General features: G+C 44.8%; 1 protein-coding gene across 1 annotated transcript in view; it reads right to left on the bottom strand.

The window, feature by feature from the left end:
* ZNF207 (zinc finger protein 207) overlaps window positions 1–23140 on the bottom strand; it is an 821234-nt gene that overhangs the window by 208305 nt on the left and 589789 nt on the right. The window contains exon 7 of the mRNA XM_044070823.1: window positions 18120–18209. Coding sequence (XP_043926758.1) covers window positions 18120–18209 — 90 coding nt within the window. The remainder of the gene's footprint in view (window positions 1–18119; window positions 18210–23140) is intronic.

The following is a 23140-nucleotide window of genomic DNA, read 5'->3' on the forward strand; positions in this document are numbered from 1 at the left end:
TCAGCAGCAGGGTTTTTATAAAGAAATTTGTGAGAGTCCGGGACCCTGTAGTACCTATCTGGCTTGACTGGAGCAGGGGATAAAGAATCAGGAGACAAATTGGAGTCAGAAAAAACTTCATCAACAATATCTAGTACAAGGGGATATAGCAAGGGGCCTGTGCTGAGGCAGTAAAAGAAAGTTTCAGAGCCTTTTCTTGGATTCAGAATAATCCTGGCTCTCCCAATGGAAATGCTCCCTCATGGTATGCAGGGTTTCCCCAAAAGAGTAATCCTCAGGAGGAGAGGCTGAAGGGATAGATTCTTTATCATCAGAGTCCTCATAGGGAGTAAGAGAATATCCCTGTTCTGAAGAGGAATCAGAGGAAATAGAAACCTGGTCAGAGAAGTCATAGTCAGTGTCTTGCCTAGGCCTTTTATCAGGAGGGGGATGGGAACCCCTGATCAGAGTAATTAGGTCCTCGGCCATTTTAAGCATCTGTTTCTTTGGCATGGACGACTGTCCAGGAGAATGATGTACTTGTTTCTTTGTTTTTAATGGTGCTTTAGACTTTGCCTTGGCTGCTGAAGTGGACTTGACAGTAAGCTGTGTAGGTCTGAAAACACCCTCAGAAGCCGATGCCTGCTCAGTGGCTCCGGACCCATCTGAGGGAATAGTTTCCGTAGGCCCAACACCTTGAGTTTCCAGTGGCCTAATTGTCTCCACGTGGGAGTCGGAGGCGGCCTGTGGCTCTGAGGTAGCGGGTGTCAAGGGCTGCGAAAGCGCCTCACTGAGAACCGGCGACTGGCCTAGAAGAGGCTTTGTCGTCGGTTTTGGACCTGGGATGCCTGTCCTTTTCTTTGTCTTTGCGGTTTTTATGAATTCCGGTCGTCAGTTGTTCCGACGGCATTATGTAGTTAAACCTTCGGCCAAAGTAATGTAAAGCAAAATCAAACAGACGCTTAATAGTGCGTTGGTTGAATCTAGCACAAAACCGACAACTAGCAACGTCGTGGTCAGGGCCTAGGCAAGGAATACAGTAAGAGTGAAAATCCTTATGAGGTATTTGCTTCCCACAAGAAATACAATTGTTAACTTTTACTGACATCAGTCTGGAGCAAGAAAAAGTTTCCCCAACGGGGTACTTCACTTTATTCTGAAATTCAGTTTCGAAAATCTCAGGAGTCGGCCGACCGGCACTTGCGAACTGCTTTTGCTTCCGGCACCGCGCGGCAAGAAAGACTGAAGAAAATGGCGTCGGCTGCATCTTATATACCCCTGGCGCACTGACGTCAGGGAAGAGGCGACAGCAACCGACGCCGGACCAGGACTTTGGAATTCAGGCCAACCGAGGGTAGTCTGCCAGCAGGATAACCCCAAGTGTAATGACTGCAACAGTGAAACACGATGAACATCTACCAATTGGACAAATTCGGCACAAGGACTCCCCACAGACTAGCTTGGAAAGTGGATGCCCTGTCCTTCACCTGGAAAAACCTATCAGTTTATGCCTTCCCCCTCTGCCTCTCCACTCCAAAGTGCTACTAAAAATCAAACAGGACAAGCCAAGGGCAGTAAGCAAGTGATGGATGTCATTCTGGAGGCAAGGAGGCCTGGTACTAAAAAATCATATGCTGAAAAATGGAAAAGATTCTGTTCCTGGAGCCAAGGCTCAGGGGATGAACACAACAGTACACATTTTACCGCACATTCTTCAATACTTAACAGAGATGCCTCACAAGGGCCTTTCTTTTTCTTCCATCAAAATTCATGCCTCGGCCATTTCAGCTCATTATAATACAGAGCCACCCCTCTTCTCTCATCCACTGCTGAAGCAATTCCTCAGAGGGGCCAAAAACTTAAGACAACCCAGGAGAGTCCCAACTCCAGCCTGGGACCTTAACATTGTATTGGGAAAGCTCACTCTACCTCCTTTTGAACCAGCTGCAAGTGCATTGCTGAAATTCCTTTCTTGGAAAACAGCCTTCCTTCTAGCCATCACTTCAGCAAGAAAAGTGTCTGAATTACAGGCCCTCATGGCAGTGGAGCCTTTCATCATCTTTCATGCAGACAGGGTGTCCCTCAGGACCAATCCTTCCTTTATGCCCAAGGTGGTATCCAGTGTGGCCCTTAATCAGTCCATTCGTCTGCCAACCTTCTTTTCTAATCCATAGAACAAAGGGGAACAAATACTGCACTCCTTGGACGTGCACATACAACTTAGATTTTACTTGGACAGGACTACGCCTCTCAGGAAATCTGAACACCTGCTGGTTGCATTTTCTGCACAGGCAGTTGAGAAGGCCATTTCAAAGCAAACAATTTCTAAGTGGATAGGCCATTGCATTCATTTCTGCTATAAGCAACATGGAAAACCTACCCCCACAGGGGATAAGACCTCATTCCACCAGGGCTGCATCTACCTCTACAGCCTCAGAGGTGCCCCTACCACGGACATCCTAGAAGCTGCTACCTGGAGTTCTGTACATACCTTCACCAAGCATTACCACTTGCCAATTGTTTCGAAATCCAGAGCTGGTTTTGCCACTGCAGTCTTGCAGGGGCTTATAGCTGGTCCTAATGCTATCTAATAACCTCCTCCCTTCCTTAGCTTTGGGAATCTACCCAAAAGTGATGACTGCAACAGTGAAACACGAAGAACATAGTAGTTGAGTACAATTACCATAAATGCAGAAGTTTGAGAGTATTCACTGTTGCAGTCCTGGTTACCCTCCCTCCAGCCCCATGACTTCTACTGACTATACCTCTATTCTTGTCTACTATGCTTAAAGCTTTCTGGTGTATTTGCTTTTTGTTGGAGGTGTAACCTTGTATATAATTGCTTCCCATTATGGGAGCACATGACATCTGGGGCAAGAAAAACTGATGTAATGGCGTCAGCTGCATGCTTTATACCCCCGACTACCTGACGTCATGAAAGATGAGACAGCAACCGACGCAGGACCCAAGACTTTGAAAATCAGGCCTACTGAGGGCTACCTGCAAGCAGAAAACCCAAACGTGATGACTGCAACAGTGAATACACTCGAACATCTACATTTATGGTAAGTGTACACAACTGTACTGTCTGTGTAGCCCAGCCCAGTTTTTTATCTTTGGGAATAACATGTAAATTCACTTTGAACTCCTACTACTGATGTGACATCTTTCATGCCAAATATTTTCATAAAATTTCAACAATCTACCCTCCTTTATTACATTTTCACTTCTGGGAAAGAGAGTGTGTAATCTTTGGCCCTAACAAGGAAAAGCAACTGAAAGGGGTGTTAAAAGATGCTTTGAAGAAGTCCACGAAAAGTACAGTTGTGTACACAAATGTAGATGTTTGAGTGTCTTCACTGTTGCAGTCATCACATTTGGGTTATCCCTGCCAGGGTAGCCCTCGGCCGGCCTGAATAACAGAGACTTAGTATTTCTGCGTCGGTTGAGGACTGATGTCAGGTCATCAGTGGTATAAAGGAAGGCAGCCAACGCCATCACATCAGTTTTTCTTGCCCTAACCGGTCAGGAGCCCCCAAATTAGGAGGCCAGGCTCTGGTGGCAGAACCCCACCAGTGGAAAATAAATACCAATATGTCCTTTGCAAGGAAAGGAGAACAACAAGGAAAAAAGGTACCAAAAAGAAAAAGGGGAAGGAGAGAGGGAAACCAGGACTGCAACAGTGAAGACACTCTGACATCTACATTTATGTAAGTGTACACAACTGTACTATGTTTTTCATGTTTCACTGTTGCAGTCATCACATTTGGGTGGATTCCCAAAGCTGAGGAAATGGGTGGAAGCAGTCAAGAAAGCTAGGCGCGGCTGGCATGCCCTGTAAAATTGCAGAGGCAAAACCTGCCCTGGATTTGGAAAGGAGCAGCAGGTGGCAATGTTTGATAAAGGTGTGAACATGTTCAAGTGGCAGCCTCCAGGATGTCCCTTGGTGGGGGCTCCTCTGAGGAAAGCTGCAAAGGTGGAGGCTGCTCTGGTGGTGTGTGTCCTGACCCCCTTGGGGGGAGGGCTTGCCATGCTGTTTGTAGCAGAAATGGATGCAGTGTGCTATCCATTTGGAAATGGTTTGCTTGTAGATGCGTTTGCCCTCTGCCCCTGAAGCAAAGCTCACCAGCAGATGATCAGATTTTCTGAAGGGTTTAGTCCTGTCTAGATAGTACCTGAGCTGTCTGTGCACATCTAGAGAGTGCAGAATCCTTTCCCCTTTGTTTTGAGGGTTAGGAAAGAAGGTGGGCAAATTGATGGATTGGTTGAGAGCCACAGTGGACACCACCTTGGGCATGAAGGATGGATTAGTTCTCAGGGATACCCTGTCTGCATGGAAGATGATGAAGGGTTCCACTACCATGAGTGCTTGCAGCTCAGAGACTCTTCAGGCTGAAGTGATGGCCAGGAGGAAGGCGGTCTTCCAGGACAGAAATCTTAGCCCTGCAGAAGAAGATGGTTCAAAAGGAGGCAGGGTGAGCTTTTCCTAGACAAAGTTAAGGTCCCAAGCTGGTGCCCTTCTGGGGGGCCCAAAGTTGTTATCCCCTCTGAGGAACCGTTTGATCAGAGGGCGTGAAAAAAAGAGGCTGCTCAGTGGGAAAATAAGCTGAAATAGCAGAGGCATGAATTTTTAGAGAGACACAAAGACCACTGTATAGTAGGTCAGCTAAGTAATCCAGGATGAGAGGGATGGAGGGCTGTGCCGTACTGGCCCCCTTAGCCTGGATCCAGGTGCAGAACCTTTTCCATTTATCTGCATAAGACTTTCTGGTGCTAGGGGGTCTGGCCTCTCGGATAACATCCAGAACCTGTTCACTGAGAATGACAGATTGGTCAGGGATCAGGGTATAAGCCAAGCTGCCAAACTGAATGCCTGCAATTGGTGGTGCATGAATTCCCCTTCCCTCTGGGTTAGGAGGTTGGGAATCTGAGGAAGATTCCATGGGGGCAGTAGGGACAGACTGCGCAGCAAGGGGGTACCAGTGCTGTCTGGGCCAGTCTGGAGTTATGAGAATGGCCCTTGATTTTTCCTGCTTTATTCTGATCAGTACCTTGGGAATGAGATATAGGGGAGGAAAGACCTAGACCGAGAGGTTTACCCAGGGCAAGGACAGGGCATCCACTTTCCATGCCATGCAGTGATGCTCCCTGGTGCAGAATTTGCTCAGCTGATGGTTGGTGTGGGAGGCAAAGAGGTCGACCTCCGGAGTTCCCCATTTCAGAGTTGTTAGTAAGAAGGTGTTTCCATTGAGCTGCCACTCGAGGGGGTCCAAAAGTTTTCTGCTTAATTGGTCTGCCAGGGAGTTGAGAGAGCCTGGCAAGTATTGTGCTAACAGGTATAGTTGCACTGAAGAGGCTGTAAACCAAAGGGTCATGGAAGCCTGCATAGTGGGTAGAAGTGAGTCCCTCCCTGCTTGTTGAGATACCACATCACTGTGGTGTTGTCTGTTTTGATCAGGAGAGAGAAGGGGTTTGAAAGTTATCAAGGCCTGCTGCACAGACATCATCTCTTTTTGAATGATGTGCAAGGGGGAGTTGCTGGGGGTTTCTCTGGCCCTGTATGCACCTGCCGTCCAGATGTGCACCCCAAGTGTAGTCTGAGGAGTCTGTGGTGAGGGTCTGGGTGGCGTGGTGTGGGGAGAAGGGCAGTCCCTTGTTGTGGGAGCAGGCTGTTGCCCTCCAAAGAAATTCCTTACTCAGGCAAGGAATAATAGGTAAAAGAGTTTCCGGATCTCGAGAGTGTTGACACCAAAGGCTCTTTAGGTACCACTGAAGTTTTCTCATATGCAGTCTGGCATATGGAATAAGGCATATGCAAGATGCCATGAATCCCAGGGCTTCCAGGATTGCCCTTGCAGAACGCTGGGACCGGGTGGCCAGTTGAGAGAAGTAAGCTGATAGGAATCTGTTTCTCTGGTGTTAGGAATGCCATTTGGGATGCTGTGTCCAGGCTTGTTCCCAGGAAGATTATCCTTTTGGTGGGTACCTATTTGATTTCTTTTTGTTGATTGTGTACCCTAAGGAGGTTTAGTAGGTCCTTTACAAAGGCCAGGTCTTCGAGCAGCTTTTCTTAGCTGTCTGCCTAAATAAGGCAGTCACCTGAGTAGGGATAAATTTGAATATTTCTTTGTCTGCAAAAAGCAATGGCCGGAGCCAGGCATTTTGTGAAAACTCTGGGAGCAGTAGATAAGCCAAAGAAAAGCGCAGAGAACTGAAAGTGTTGAGATCCTTCCCCGAAGTAAAGACATTTTCTGCAGGACTCCCTGATGGGAATGTGGAGGTAGGCCTCTTTTAGGTCCACAGTGGCTAGTCAAGCGTCCTTGGACAGCATGGGTAGCAGCTGCTGAAGGGTGATCGTTTTGAATTTTGGGATCACCAGGAAGGTATTTAGAATGGATAGATAGAGGATGGGGTGCTAGGTGCCCTCTTTTCTGGGTACCAGAAAAAGTCTGGAGTAGAAGCCTTGGCCTACCTGCTCTGCAGGAACGTGTTTTACTGCTCCCAAGGAGAGCAGGGTATGGATTTGCTTTTGAGCCTCTGCCCACTGATTTGGTGGTAGATCTGGGAACCCTTTTGGGGTTGGAAGGGTGTGGAAGGAGAATTTGTACCCCTGAGTCACAATGTTCAAAACCCACTGGTCCTTGGTAATAGTGGCCCACGTGCTTGAGTGAAAGGAGAATTTTCCTCCTAGGGGCATGTGATGGTGGGAAGAGGCGAGGTCGGGAGGGGGTGAGTCATTGTGAGTTCTTACCATAAGGGAGTGGCTTAGAACTCCCTGGTTTTGAAGTGGAAGCAGTCCACTGCTTAGATCTCCATAACCCCTGGGACTGCTGTCTTGGAGATCTGTTTCCTTGGGACCTAGGTTGGCCTTGTTTACTAGGTGAAGGAAAGGACCAGTGCTTGGAAGCAAAATGCCTGATTAGGGGGCTGTGCCTGTAAGAAATCTTTAACAGTCTGCATATATTTTGCTTTTTCTTCCATCTTTCTAACACCTCTTCTGCTTTAGTACCAAATAAGTTATTTGTGCATGGGTGCATCCAACAATTTTGATATGACGTAATCTGGCAGGGGTTGTTCCTTAAGCAATGCATGTCTTCTAATGACAGATCCAGTGACTGCAGCCCTGCAAGAAGCTTCTAGAGTGTCAAAACCGCAGTGCAAAGTGTGTTTAGTTACTTGACCAGCAGAGTGCATTAACTCCTGCAAATCTTTAGATTCGGTCATGCAGGAAAGGAGGAAATTTTTTGTTTAAGGAGTTCCAAGGTATGTTGCTGATATTTAAGCACATGGAGCTGACAATTTAGTGCCTTGACAGCAAGGGTAGCGGAGACGTATACTTTTTACCCCCATCTGCCCAGTGCTTCGGAATCCCTGTCGGAGGGGGTGGGATTCTTAGCTGAAGTAGCTTTAACCCCTTTTGGGCCTTGAGTAATGACCTCAGGGTCCGCTGTTGTTTTTTAAAAAGATATTTGTGAGTGTCAGGGACTCTGTAGTACCTGTCTGGTTTTCTGGGAGCAGGAGGGAGGGTGTTTGGAGTCCAGCTGGATCACATCTAGGACTGGGGTGATGACTAAAGGCCTGTGCTGTGGAAGGTCCAGGAACTCTCGGAGTCTCTTTTTAGACTGTGGTAGTCTTGACTCCCCCATTTGAAATGCTCCCTTAAAGTATGCAGGGTTTCCCCAAAGGAAAAATCCTCTGGAGGACAGTCTGAAGTAATAGCTTCCTCTGTATCAGAATCCTCATATGTAGAGAGGGGCTGCATGTCTTCATAGTCAGATGCATCAAATTCATCTGACTCTTGTTCAGACAAAACTACTGGAAACGGCTCTCTCTTCTCTCTTTTTTTTTTTTTTTTGAGGGAGTGGCTGGGCTTCCTCCAATCAGCATGATAAGGTCATCTGCCATTTTAAGCATTTGTGACTGAGGCAAGGGAGCAGGCGCCAGAGAATGGCTGTAGTCAGTTTCTTGGGGGTGGTTCGACCCCTGGGCCTAAGGAACTCGGTTTTAGAAAACGGTAGCTGTGAAAGAAGGCGTCGGTTTATGTCTGGAATTGGTGTTGCGAAGGACTTCCTTGGAAGTCGGTGCCTGCACAGCGGCTCTGGACCCATCTAAGGTAGAGACGACCACAGCATCCTTAGACAAAAGAGTTCTGCGGCATACCGGACCCCGAAAGGGTCTCGATAGCGGCCTGCAAATTAACTGAAGTGGGCATCAGGAAAGCACCTCACTGAATTCCGGAGGACTGATGACCAGCTTGGCGGTAGCGTAGTCGAAAGGTTTGGTCTTGTGCGGTCTGTCTCGTCTTTATCTTTACGTTTTTTTTTTTTTGAAGATCTGCTGTCGGATGGCTTACTGAAGCCATATCGGAATTTGAGGACTGTAATCGGAAATATCTGGCTACAATAAGGGCCTGATGATGAATATTTCTGGCATTAAACAAAGCACAGAACCGACAATGAGGGACGTCGTGGTCTGGGCCTAGACAAGTGACGCAGTAAGAGTGGAAGTCCCGGAGTGGTATTTGCTTTCCACAGGTGAGACAATTATTAACTTTTTATGACATTGGTTAGTGCAAGTAAAAAGGATCCCCAATGGGGAACTTAGCTTTCGAAGACTAACTTCAATTCAGAAACGAAACTCGGGTAGCAGCCGACCGGCACCAGTGCGAACTGCTTCTGCTTCGGGCTCCACGGCAAGAAAGACAGATGTAATGGCATCAGCTGCCTATCTTTATACCACTGATGACCTGATGTCAGTCTTCAAGCGACAGCAACCGACAGAGAAATACTAAGTCTCTGGTATTCAGGCCGGCTGAGGGCTACCCTGGCAGAGATAACCCAAATGTGATGACTGCAACAGTGAAACACGAAGAACATCTGCACAGCCACATATTCAAGCGTGGTGTCACATGTCAATGCCAGCTGCTTGGGAAGCTCCACTGGCTGTATTCAAAATAAGCCTCATGGAAATATTGGCAATAGACTGAACAGTAGACAACTGAGTCTCAAGTGTCTTCTGAACCTCTGGAGATTGCTGTCTCAATACTCGTAGACACCTCTGCCACAAGATGGTGCCGAAGCCTTGTCACGTGGAAAAATAGTGAAGTATCCTTAAAGCAAATGTCGCTGAGGCATAAGAGTGCTTCCCTATTTTTTTGCAAGCCAGAGACTATTTCAGGCATTGACCAAAGTCATCTCTTTGGAGATTTCTTTCTTAGTGGCAGCCACCAACACAATCGCGTCCACATCTGGACCCTTACTCCAGAGTGGCTGATCCTTGGGTAGAGCAAGAATTCTGTTAGGCTTCTTAAGGATGGGCTCTACTGTGTTCTTTCCACGCCCCACTGAGACACTATACCTATGAGTGCATCTGGAAGGGGGAACACCCGGGGCGTGGATGAGCCCATTACGAAGTCCTTTAACAAAATACTGACTCCTTAAGAGAAGGCGTTTTGCAGGGCTAGGCCCCTTGCTGGCAAAGAAGCTCCAAAAGACAGCCAAAGGAGGCAATGTCACGTGATGACTTAAGGGATCCCTCTCCTTCCTCCAAGTCAAGTGACAGACTGCTTGGGGAAGTTCAGATACTTATTTCCTGCTCCAGCAAATCCAGAGAAATCCAACCCTTCTCCTTGGTGGAGAACCTGCTCTCCACAACAGAGAAAGAGGAGGTAAAAGCTGGCAGTCTGGAGCCCACAATCTCAGATCCAGAGAGACCAGAGACATACCCAAATCCAGGAAGCTATTCCCATCCCAACATCGAGACTGTCGGCCAATAACCTGAGCGGGAGGGAAAAAACAAATGCAGGGATCGTAGAACCTGACTCAAACACCAGCCTCACTGCAACAGCTCTGAATTCCACTCGGCTCCAATGCAACCAGAATCAAAAGACAAAAGCGGGAGTAGAAACCAAACAAGGTCAAGCCATCAGATCAGACTGAAGGCTGAACCACAGACAGGCCCAAACACCTCGGATCCAAGGGAGGAAAGCAGGGTGATGAAACCAAGGTTCTGTGGGGGGATTCAGGACCTAAAGGAATAAGGCCTAATTGCATCAGAGTCTGCAAATAGGGACAACAAGAAGAAATTCTCTAAGGCAGGAAAAACACACCGCTAACCACAAACACCAAAACTTTAAATCTTAAAACCCTAACACCTATAAACCTATCTAATCTATCTACACTAAGAGCCAACATTAAACTCTATAAAGGGTAGGGGAAGAAAATAAACGCCAAAAAGACACAAAGGATATGCTGTAAAGTGGAGCCATAGCTCGAACTGCTGACTGGAATGTCAGCAAACTTGATCTAAGGTATCCATTAGGAAGCACGGGATTGTGGGAAGAGGAGGAGCAGTCCAGCAAGTTAAAGTCTTGTGGAACTGGCCGGCATTGGCTCTGAAAACCTGCAAGTTGAAGTCAGATGACAGACATCAGATGTTCAGATACTACTCTGGCCATAAAAGAGGGGTTTCTATGCAGAGAGGCTGCCCTCATGGAAAATGAGGAAATGCTTCCTACACATAAGTTCTAGTAACTCGAGAGATTCTCCAGGCAGAGCTGAGAGTCACCAGGAGATCAGTGGCAGGCAAGGTTAAGTTTTTCAAAGATAAAATTTAGATACCAAGGAGTACCATGGATATCCTTCTCAGTAGCCTCAAATGAATGATTCCCTTGTGAATCTAAAGCAGCAGTGGACTGTGCAACTGTTAAGCTTGGACCACTAGCACGACTCCGTTGAAACAAATTTCAGTTTTACTCATTTTAGTGCTTTCAACCAGGTACAGGACTTCTTCAGATCAAAGTACAATTTGCAAACACACGCAAATTTATATTGAGAAACAAGTCATCTGACACTCATGGTAACTGACATTTAAAGGCACCTGATTACATCACTTAAAATAATTTAGCACTAGTGTCAGAGGCACAAGAGGTGGCATACTCATCTTTGGTGCAGAAGGTTCAGGGTTTTATTCCCATAATAGGTAGATTGACACCCAACACTCCAGTGCAACACAAGGAGAGTGCTGCACACTCCTGAGTGTGCAGTCCTTTCTGATGAGACATTAAACTGAGGCCCCATCTGCTTGAGTTGGCGATAGCTCAGGTGAATGTAAAAGATCTCAGAGCACCTATCAAAAAGAGTAGAAATTCCCTTGATGCCCTGGCCAAATTTCACTTGGCAATATAAATACCACCTGAGGTCTCCCCTGAAGAGAGGCTACTAGACTAGTGGGACTAACCTGGTCAACAAACGATAATAAAAGTAAAAATAAAATAAACAGCGGAATACGACTAGTTAAAAAAAAATGTAGAATGTAAAAGTAAAAATGACAACAAAAGCTACTTTCAGTGATCTGTAAATGGCAAAGTCTTAGTTAAAAATATCAGTCTGTTACTAAAACACATCAACTATAGGGCTCTCATTTTTAAAGCAATGCTAATGGAAACAATGTAATTTAGCCCTAGGGTTGTTTCTGCATCCAAATCTAGCTGCCAGGTAAATTCTCTGACATCAATTCTAAGCTCTCAAGGACCAACCTAGGGTCAACTGGGACACCGTCCAAGATGCAAAACAAATAACCTTCTGTGTTGTATTGTCAGGAGAGTCTATAAACATTAGTCTCCTCCTTCCCGGTTCTATAATATTTTTTTTTTTTTTTATGTAAAAGGGATTGGAAGATTCTGCATTTAGCCAGCCACCCTTTTACTACATTTATAAAATGTCACGTCTCTTATTGTTCGCTCTAATGCCTGCATATCAGTGGTTTCATCTTTAGTTACAAACTTACATTGACTGTAGTAGCCACATTTTTAAGTTTATCCCTTTTTTTACATAAATGTTTTCTTTTTTTTTTATCAGCTTCTCTTTGAAGTTATTTGCTCTTTTGTATAGAAAAACAGGTTTCTCACCTAGTGTACTTCCTACCTCAGGAAAGTGAGGAAAAAATCTTCTAGTCTGATGTTTAACATATGCTTAATTACCCAGAAGTCTTACTTGTCATTTCAGACCATAGCCTTTACAAAGTTCTTGTTGTTAAAAGGGCCCACGATGTTAGCATATTCACACACTTTTGTTTGGTCAAGTAATAGCACAAACATTGTGGTCTAACCCCAAATAATTTCATCCCTTATGCCGTTTAACATTTTTAAGGAATAACCTCTTCAGAAATATGTTAGTTAAACTTTAAATGTCTCATAATTTAATAACATCCTGGCCTAACAAACTGTTCTTTGACAAGACTTTTTTTTCTGTATGTATGGATGGTTGCTTGTGCAGTGGAGACAGGAATTAGAGAAATAAATGTTTCCTGTACATTACTGGAGTAAGTTTTAGTCTTTTTTTTTTTTTTTCATAATAGTCACATCTAGAAACTGCATTTCTTAGCTGGAAAATAATGGGTAATTTCAAAAAGGGCTAAGTAGAAGTAATAAATTCTACAATTTTTTTTAAAGCTCCTCCTCAGTCCCCTTCCACAAGATGCAAATGTCACCAAAAAATCTTGTGTACAAAGTCCAACAGCGGATGCATGTCAAGTTAGAGATATATTTATGATACCAGACCCATAAAGCCAAGTAAGCAAAAATGGGGGAATAACCTGCCCCCATAGCATGCCCTGCTTTTGCTGGTAAAATTCCCCCTTTGACCACAACGTCTAAAAATCTCAAATAAGGAATCGTTCTACCAGCATGAACCCAGAAATGAGGGACAACATGGGTCCTACAGGGGTGCAATGGTGCAATACCAGGAGTCTGTTATTGTGGTCTTCAGAGCCTTGGTCTTTTGATATTATGATTTTGGGATTATGATTTCCAAAACTGTGGACTTCAAGACGGTGATGGTAAACCTATGGGTACACATACATTAACAAAAAAAAAACTGACATCTTCATTATTTTCATGCAGTATACATTCCTCTCTTTTTAACAATCAAAGTTGCACATCAAACCAAAGTTACACTTGTTGCTCAACCCCTGCCTTCCCTTAAATCTCACTCCATCTCCTGAACATTTCTGCATGTATTGTTCCCACAAATTCCACTTCTTTCTATGCTACTTGCTCCTTCTCTTTTCTAAAGATCTAATGTCCAGATCTTTTATCTCATTTACAATGTTCAGTACTTCATTACATCTGGTTTAGACTTTCATCTCCATTTTTAGCAATTGCTATTTTGGTAACCGATAGCATTAAATTAAGTAATGCCTTACTATGTTTTGGCAGTTCAAATTTGTGTCCTACGCCAAAAGGATACTTTTCTTCATTACAACCATTTAAACCCCCAAAATGTTTGACAAAGTACTCTGTGGGGAATTTGTTAAATCTGCCAACTTGTTATACACCCCCCCCCCAAAAAAAAAACAATCTCAATTCCCCATTTCCCACCACTTCAAGTATTTGTTGTTTACCCAAGGAAAAAAATCTCTAAAGACAAAGAAAAACAGCTATGCAAGCACTTCCAAGCAAAAGTGCTAAACCTTCAGGACTTTGTTGCATACTTGGGAGCCACATGGATGTCTTCCCTTTGCTTCTTTAGGTTACTACCTTTGCAGTCTCTCTTCCCAAGCTTTTCTAGCCTCCTCTGACTGGCTGTTAGTTGTGCAGTTTCATAAGCACCTACTTGTAGTCATCCCAACAGGCAAAATCTCCTTTCTCCATTCCTGTGTTGGCCTAGTTTATCGAACACTTTCTGCCACTTGATGAATATAATTTTCTGCATGGTTATTGCTATTCTCAGACCTGCATCCAAAATCTTCTTCTCACCCGCCCCTATTTCATTATCAGCAGCATCAATATCCCTTTCCACTATGATTTACAGTCTTCTATTTATGTATAGGAAGCTTAACTGCATAGCTCCAAAGTATCCCTTCAAATCAGGTAATGGACGCACCTGAGTATCTTAGTCATTTTGAAACCTATGACTTTGACAACTGGGTGTTCTTGCTTCCTTGACAATTTGTAAAAAGTTCTTAGATAATAACGGCTTGGAGGGTACACGTACCATATCATTCACCCTGCCAATTTCAGCATGTCAAGTGAGGATATATTATTAGATCTCTTACACTGACTACAGTCGTACACTTTCGGAGGCAGCACAGCACACTCGTGGAACTACTTACCATACAAATAACCTTTCAGCATTTTCACTGTTGCAGAATCTACTCTTGGGATTTCCTGTCTTTGGAAGCCCAAGGCCGGCTCTTGTTCCCTTCTCCCAGGCCTGGCAGACATCCTCCCTTCTGATATTAGGGCACTGAGTATAATAGGTTACTGGCCACTGCCACTTCGTTGGGTCTTTTTTGACCCATGAGCAGACTCTCAATGTCCAGGGTATCCAACAGCATTGACCTACCCAGAGCTGTCCCCTTCACAAGGGGAAATCAGCAAAGGAGATTTAATTAGGTTTAGGAGTAGGGTCATAGCAGCAGGAGGGAGACTTGTGCCCACCATGAAGGACAGCAAAAGAAAAAGAAGGGCAAGAAAATAATTATGGCAACAGTGAAGACAACCTAACACCTACATGTATGGTAAGCAATTGCACAAAGTACAGTTTTGTACCTACCATAAATGTAGATGTTCGAGTGTTCACCCTGCTGCAGTCATCACACTTGGGGTTATCCTGTCGTCAGGCGGTCCCCGCAGTCGACCGGAATTCCAAAGTCTTGGTCCGGCGTCAGTTGCTGTCGACTCTTCCCTGACGTCAGTACGCCAGGGGTATATATAATGTAACCAACGCCATTTTCTTCAGTTTTTCTTGCCCCAGATGTCAGGTGCCCCCAAAAAGGTCAGAATTAGCACCAAATGGAGTGAACACTGCACAAACACAAAATCCCTTCAGCTATAAGCAAATACATCAGTAAGGCAAAGAAGAGATTTTGCCAGTAGATCAGAGGGGATGGAGGGAGGGTAACCTGGACTGCAGCAGGGTGAACACTCGAACATCTACATTTATGGTAGGTACAAAACTGTACTATGTTCATCGTGTTACCCTGCTGCAGTCATCACACTTGGGTTGAATCCCAAAGCTAAGGTAGGGGGGAGGTGGTATAGAGGGTTAGTGGAGGCAATAAGGCCCTGCAGAACTGCAGTGGCGAAGCCCGCCCTGGACTTAAAGAGGTAAGTGATAGTGTTTGGTAAAGGTGTGTACTGAACTCCAAGTTGCAGCTTCTAAAATTTCCTTGGTTGGAACCCCCCTGAGAAAGGCTGTAGAGGTAGCTGTTGCCCTGGTAGAGTGGGATCTAATGGTAGCAGGAACTGGTTTCCCATGATGGGTATAGCAGAAACGTATGCAATGACCTATCCATTTAGAAATGGTTTGCTTAGATATAGCCTTCCCTTGAGAAGCTGTAGCATAGGATACAAAGAGCTGGTCAGTTTTTCTGAAAGCCTTAGTTTTGTCCAAGTAGTAACGAAGCTGCCTGTGAATGTCCAAGGAATGCAGGAGTCTCTCACCTTTGTTCTGTGGATTGGGGAAGAAGGTGGGTAAGTGGATGGTTTGATTTAAAGCTACACTGGAAACCACCTTAGGCATAAAGGAAGGATTAGTTCGTAGAGAAACTCTGTCTTGATGAAAAATGAGGAAAGGTTCCACTGCCATTAGTGCCTGTAGCTCTGAGACTCTCCTAGCTGAAGTTATTGCTAGGAGCAGGGCAGTCTTCCATGATAGGAACTGAAGATCTGCAGAGAAAACTCGTTCAAAGGGAGGTAGCGTTAGTTTTTCCAGAACAAAGTTGAGGTCCCATGTTGGTGTAGGAGCTCTCCTGGGTGGTCTAATGTTTTTGCCCCTCTGAGGAACTGCCTTAGAAGAGGATGTGAAAATAAAGGTGGATCCGTGTTGTAGTGAGCTGAAATAGCTGAAGCATGGATTTTAATTGAGGAAAAGGAAAGTCCTTTGTGCAACATCTCAGCTAAATACTGTAGAATGTGAGGCATGTGAGGCTGAATTGTGTCTTGGCCTTTAGCTTGGTTCCAAGCACAAAACCTTTTCCATTTGTCCGAATAAGCCTTCCTGGTGCTTGGCCTCCTGGCTTCCAGAATAGCATCCAGAACTGCTTGTGAAAGAGGAGCTGGTTGGATGTTTAGTTGATTTGCCATCCAGCCAGATTTAAAGTTTTGAGCTGGCTGTGAAGAATCTGTTTGTTTTGTTGTGTGAGCAAATGGGGTATTTGAGGCAATATCCATGGTGGGCTGTGGGCCATATTTTTCAACAGCGGGTACCAGTGCTGGCGTGGCCAGTCTGGGGCTATGAGAATCAGTCGTGGTCTCTCCTTTTTGACCTTCAAAAGAACCTTTGTGAGGAGAGGTAACGGAGGGAAGGCATATGTCAGGTTTTTCCAACTGAAAGAGAGAGAGTCCACTTTCCAAGCTTGATGGTGGAATGTCCTTGTACAAAATTTTGTCAGTTGGTAGTTTTGAGGACTGGCAAACAGGTCTATGTTTGGAAGGCCCCATTTTTGAGTTATCATTGCAAATATTTGTGGATCTAGTTTCCACTCGTGGGGATCTTTGATGTTTCTGCTGAGGTCGTCTGCCAATGTGTTCTTCTGTCCTGGCAGGAATTGAGCTTGTAACTGGACTTGGTAGGCCAGAGCTGTGTTCCATAAGATCATTGCTTGCCTGCATAGAGGGTAGGAATGTGTACCTCCTTGTTTATGTACCACATTACTGTGGTGTTGTTAGTCTTTATTGCAAGTTGTCCTGGATGTAACAGATCCTTGAAGGCTGTCAGAGCTTTCTGTACAGCTAGCATCTCTTTTTGATTTAATTGCAGATTTCTTTGATCTGCAGTCCATAGGCCTTGAATGCATTGTCCTGCCATGTGTGCCCCCCAGGCGTAGTCTGAAGCATCTGTTGTGATAGTCTGCCTGGCTGGGGGCAAGGTGAAAGGCTGACCCTTGTTGAGGTGACATGCCTGTGACCACCATAGAAATTCCTGTTGTAGGCAGGGAATGAGAGATATCATTGTGTCCAAGCTGTGGCTGTGCTGAGACCATAAGCTTTTTAGGTACCATTGTAATTTCCTCATATGCAGCTTTGCAAATGGTATTAGTATGCAAGATGCCATGAAGCCCAAAGCCTGCAGAATTTTTCTTGCAGTTAATTGGGTCTTTGTTGCCATTGTCTTGAAATATTGAGTCAGTTGTAGTTGCTTGTCTGGCATAAGATAAGCCTTCTGGGTTGTTGTATTCAAGCTGGCACCCAGGAATGTCATTTTTTTGTGAGGGTACTAGTTTTGACTTCTTTTCGTTTACTGTGCACCCCAGGCAGTTTAGTAGATGCACTTACTAGTCAGTTACTGAAATTTACCCAGAAATCTAGGTCCCCTGGCTTTCTGTGCAAAGTTTCTGTTTTTTAGACTGAGAGCCAGCATTAAGCAGTTACTTAATGTGCAGCTATCATGGAAGTCATGCTTCATTCTACTTTGATCTCCTCAGGAGATCAAGACAGCAATTCACCTTTGGTGCTATTGCTTAAAAATTCACATTTTTACCTTAGTCTACAAAAGCCTGCAACCTGTCTAAAGCAGCACCCACACAACACTCCCATGCTTCACCCCAGTGCTCGCTTCCACAAGGTACAACATAGCAAGGTCCCCAAAAAGTGGAGTTAATGATTCGCTATGATATTCAGTCGCAAAAAAAAAAAAATTTAAATAGTTCCTTCTAGTGTTTCTCATGTTGCCACGTGAAAACACATGATTACTGAGTGACTTTTTTTTTTGAGAGGATTGCATTTATATACTTAATACACAGTTTTCATTTGCTTCTCTGCTTCACCAGATGTAGACAAAGTAGTCCTTAGGGATCAGGCCATCTACCATTTTCACAAAAGAATAAATAAATTGTGATTTATCAACTTCATAACACTTACTTTTCAAAGGAAAAATAAAGAAAACTGTACCCCTGCTGTTTATTCTCCAGTAATGCAGACATATTGATACTTAGTCAGCAACAAACTCGCAAACAAATAAAACAAAAACAAACATACACTCTGCAATAATGCAAATTAACATGAGCTTAACATGAGATGTGCATCCCAATCACCAAAAATAAACTATGTCAGCTTTAATCAAACATTCTCCAAAGCTTATTAAAATATTCATCCTTAAATTCATAGATAAAATCAAGACTGTCAAATTCTTACACACCTGCGCTGCACTAGGAAAGAGAGCTTTAGTGGATGCGGTCATACTTTCAGGATTTGATGCTGCTGTACTCGAACTTGTGACAGAAGCCATCTGTATTAAAAACAAATAAAAAGTACTGAAAGCAGAAAAATCTATTACAAAACTGCAAATACATCAAGGACTATGCACTCAAAGTATCTGGTGACACAATTAATACTGTAAACTTAAAGAAAATGGTACTCTGACAAAAATTAGTGTTACGGCTAAATTTCTAGAAGCAGTGAGTGAACCGTTTGGTCAAGACCTTTCCAGGAATATATGACAACAGTAGGCAGCTCACTGGAGTAGTAGATTCAGTTTGTGAGGTATCACATAAAATGCATACAAGAATATAGTGAACAGTTTGAACTCAACAGTTTGCTTCCATAATGCTTGACAGGTTCACAGTCACTGGTCTGCTAAGCAATAAGATTAAAAGTGTTAAAAGACAGCTCCATCATCATCATCTCATAAAAAAGAAAAGTAAATACTATAGATATCAGTACCCATATACTGTCAGTCTGTAAGTGGTAAGGACGAGAATAATCACGGAGAAAGAAGCTCAATCCTGCCTCACTAGTGTTTGATGGATCGGAGATTATGGCAGCACAGACTGACAATGTTGAGGGGGCCAGTGGTGCTGCTATTACTCTCCCACATGTTAAGGGGAAAATAAACACAAACACTTTTCTGTTGAAATACACAGAAGAAACTAGTTAGAAAACGCAACAGATAGAAACTATCTTAAACATGCCAATGCTATACAAGTCAAAATCCACTAGACAGTGCGACGGAGACTGAATTAAAGCCTTAGAAGTCAGACTCAAACTAACAGATGAACTAATGGAAGATCAACAAGACATGGCAAGAAGAAAAATATTCACCTAAAAGGAGTGCTTGAGAGAATGGAGAGGAGGAGTTGTGAACATCTAGTGAAGACTTTGAATGAGTGGACTGCAATCCCTGAGGTGGATGTAAAAATCAGGACAGCACAGAGGACTTCCTAGACCCCAAGCAACCATTCGTCCTCAAAGTCAAATTATAGCCAGATTCAAAACCTTCAAGCAGAAAGAGCAGACGCTTTCTTCATTATGAAAACCAGGGACACGATGGCTATGTGGCTCCATCAGTGTATACTGACCAGGACTACTCTATAACCACTCAAATGAAAAAGGCAGCCTTCCCCTCCCAATAAAAAAAATGATGGGACACATGGACACGTGAGTAAAGTTACTCAATCTGGCTATATGCAAGCACATTTTCCCTAAGGGCACAAAACCAGATGACCCTAAAGACCCCCAAAAGTGGCTGAAGGGGCCCAGATCCATCCTAATTTAATCAGAGGAGGAGCATGATGAACGTGCATCTTTGCAGAACCAAAAGCCCACACATCACCAAGAGAGCAGATGGAGTAAATTCTTCCCACTTATCAAAAAGTGGAAAGTACTTCAAAAAGTGGGAAGTACTAAGGAAATGAGCAGAGATGTCCTTTCCTCTGAGCCAGGATTGGCAGGTTTCTCAGAGGGGAATAATTATCCATGCTCTGTGCATTTAACAAGCAAGTGGCTTGAACAGTTGTGTTAAGAGTACCACATGCTACAAAACATACCTTGGGACTTAAGTAACTTCATCCAGTAAACAGCGGTCAAGCCAGGTAGTCGGGTCCCATTCCTGCTATCATTCTTGGGAAGAGTGGGAAGAATTATTTGCATTTATTTCAAAAGGAAGATGCCACTGGAGTGGGAGGATGGAGGAATCATAGCACTTCTTTGTGATAAAGAGTCTGTGTATTTAACAAATTGTGCTCAGTCATGGCAGAGTCTACGAAGCCTAATCTGGGAACAGTTTACCCATGCCTTGGAAGCAATTTTGGTTGTACCCAGTTCTACCAAATGTATTCTCTTAAAACTATTTATGTTCTATGTTATTTTACCTACAAATTCTAGCTACTGAATCAACTTAAAACTGCACAGCAGAAATCCAGTGCAGTAAAAAATTGTGATAAGAGACTGGGGTAGTAGGGTTCACTCATGGGAGTGTTTATGAATCCCTGGGAAAGACTGGGAATGCAGTGCTAGGAGTAAGACTGCTAAGGGTATAGCAGAAGCAATGCAAAACACATTCTAAAAATAATGCAAATGGAAGAATTAGCAATGCTGAGTTGGAATGTTAAGACTGACAAATCCAGGGAAAAGTGAGAGAAAAAAACGGTTTTGTAAAAATGAGGGGGGGGGGGGCCTTCTTTAGTTGCACTTCAGAGACCCATTAAACCCATGAAGAACATGCAAAATTTGTCAAAAGAGGTTTTGTGGTTCAAGAAGACAATGGTGCCAGAAGGAGGGGAACAATCATTTTGACTCATACAGGATTTCCTTTTGAACTAATGGGCAAGTGGGATTATAGGAAAGGCTGGAAAGTTGCAATCAAGGGATATCTTAATGGCCATTAATTAGAAGTTATGTATTTACTATAACGTTCCATCTGAGTAGGTGGATTCATTTGTCTGCAACCTGTGGGTATGGATCCGATATCGGATCCGAACTGGCATGGTTTATCCAGCTATGGACCCGAGCTCCTAGCTCCTCCCCTCACCCATAATGCCCTGCTCTCGCTACATGACCTCAGATCGAGTTTGCCCTGCACCAACTACCCTAACCAAAGGGTAACACACCCTATGCAGGAAACTGACAAGGCCAGGGGGATAGGAGGGCGGGATGGTTGCAGACAAATGAATCCACCTACTCAGATGGAACGTTATGGTAAGTACATAACTTCTAAATCTGAAGTAGGAGAATTCATTTGTCAGCAACCTGTGGGACAGAGTCCCCAGCTACCTGAATCTTGGGTGGCCATCATGGAAGGATATTCCGAGCACCAAGGAGCCAAAGATGCTCTACCTCTAGAAGTGACGTCCAGCTTGTAATGAGTAATAAAGGTATGAGATGAAGCCCAAGTGGCTGCTGAACAAATGTCATCCAGAGGAACCCTAGACTTAAAGGCCGCTGAAGTAGAGACAGACCGGGTCGAATGAGCATGGACTCCCTCCGGTCTTGGGCCTCCCAGAGGCTTGGTACGCCAACAGAATACACTGAGAAATCCAGCGTGACAAAGAAACTTTGGAAATTGGTTTACCCAGATTGAATTTGGCAAAAGAAATGAACAACTGGTCTGATTGCCTATGACCAGCTGTCCTATGAAGGTAAAAACGAAGCTGCCTGTGAACATCCAAGGAATGCAGCTTGTATTCGCCTTTGTTTTGATACTTAGGGAAGAAAACAGGGAGGTTGATGGACTGATTAATGTTAGCTTCCGAAGCTACTTTAGGAAGAAAGGAGGGATTGATCCTGAGGTACACCCGGTCCGAATGAAAAATCAAATAAGGCGGTTTTCATGGATAGGGCCTGAAGCTCTGAAACTCTCTTAGCCGAAGTAATGACTACCAAAAAAGCAGTCTTAAAGGACAAGTATTTAAGATCGACTGTGGCCGCAGGTTCGAAGGGGGGAGTGGTCAAGGCCTGAAGTACCAAGGAAAGATCCCACGGGGGAACCGTTTCTTTGACAGGGGGTTTGAGCAAAAAGGTGCCTTTTAGGAAGGTTTTGCATAACTTGGCCGACATAAGAGACCTGAATCGTGTCCAACATGGTAATGAGATATGGCTGCCAGCTGAACTTTGACCGTGGAACTACTGGCGCCATCATTAAAGAGAGTAGTAAGGAAATCTAGAACCAAAGGAAGGGGAACCGTGAAAGGATCTAGGCCTTGCCGCTCTGCCCAAATGGAGAAACGCTTCCATTTACTGCGGTAAATTTTTCTGGTAGAGGGCTTGTGGGCCGCTACCGGAATGGCCTTAACTGGGGACGAGATACCGGGAGTACTGATGAGGAGTGGAACTGGAGCAGCCAACTTCAGGTTGTCCAGGTTCGGAATTGGCAGGTTCGACGGGTGTGATATCAGATCCGGAATGGGATCTAGAATCCAAGGTGGATTCACTGAATGAGGCCTTAGGTAAGGGAACCAGATCTGTCGAGGCCAGAAAGGGGCAATGAGGATCATTCTGCACCCCAACCGAGAGGCTTTCTGAAGTACTTGTAGCATCAGAGGTAGAGGGGGGTATGCGTAAAGAAGACCGGGAGGCCAAGCATGCACCAGAGTGTCTCTCGGAGAATCCCCTGGAGGGGGGATTAGAGCGAAAAAACTGTCGCACTTGGAGTTTAAAGGAGAAGCAAAGAGATCGCAACAGGGAGTCCCCCAGTGTGCGAAGATACGTTTCGCTACTTGAGAATTTAGAGACCACTCGTACGGGGAGAGAATGGTGCGACTGAGCTTGTCCGGTAGGATGTCGGTCCGACCCGGAATATGCGTTGCGATGAGAAAGCGGTTGGTGGAGTTCGCCCATTCCCACACTCTCATGGCTTCTCGACATAAAGGGTAAGACCTGGTTCCCCCCTGTTTGTTGATGTACCAGACCACCGACATGTTGTCTGATTGAATCGCAATTGTTCCCAGGGGAAGGAGGGCCTGAAGTGCTTGCAACGCCAAGAGCACCGCCCTCATTTCCAGAACACTGATATGCAGGGAGGTCTCTGAAACGCTCCACGTGCCTTGGACCGTCCGGCCCACAAAATGCCCCCCCCCCAAGGCGGGAAGCGTCCGTGGTAACCGTGGCGAGAGGGGGAAGTGCACAAAAGGGGCGGCCCCTGTGGAGGTCCGGAGAATGGAGCCACCACAAGAGAGACCGATTGCAAGCCTTGCTGATTGCAATGGGATGATACGGAGGGGGGGGGGGGAGAGAAAAGTACAGTTTTGTACCTACCATAAATGTAGATGTTCGAGGATCCACATTGCTGCAGTCCTAACTATTGGGTAGTCCGCTGTCCAGTCGGCCCGAATACCAAAGTATATGGCTGACGTCGGTCACGGCGCATTAGACTGACGTCAGTACGTCAGGGTACTAATGCGCATGACCGACGTCATATCCTCAGTCTTTTCTTGCCCCAGATGT

This window comes from Protopterus annectens, chromosome 4.part1, assembly GCF_019279795.1.
Source record: "Protopterus annectens isolate FY-2018-M chromosome 4.part1, PAN1.0, whole genome shotgun sequence".
NCBI lineage: Eukaryota > Metazoa > Chordata > Ceratodontiformes > Protopteridae > Protopterus > Protopterus annectens.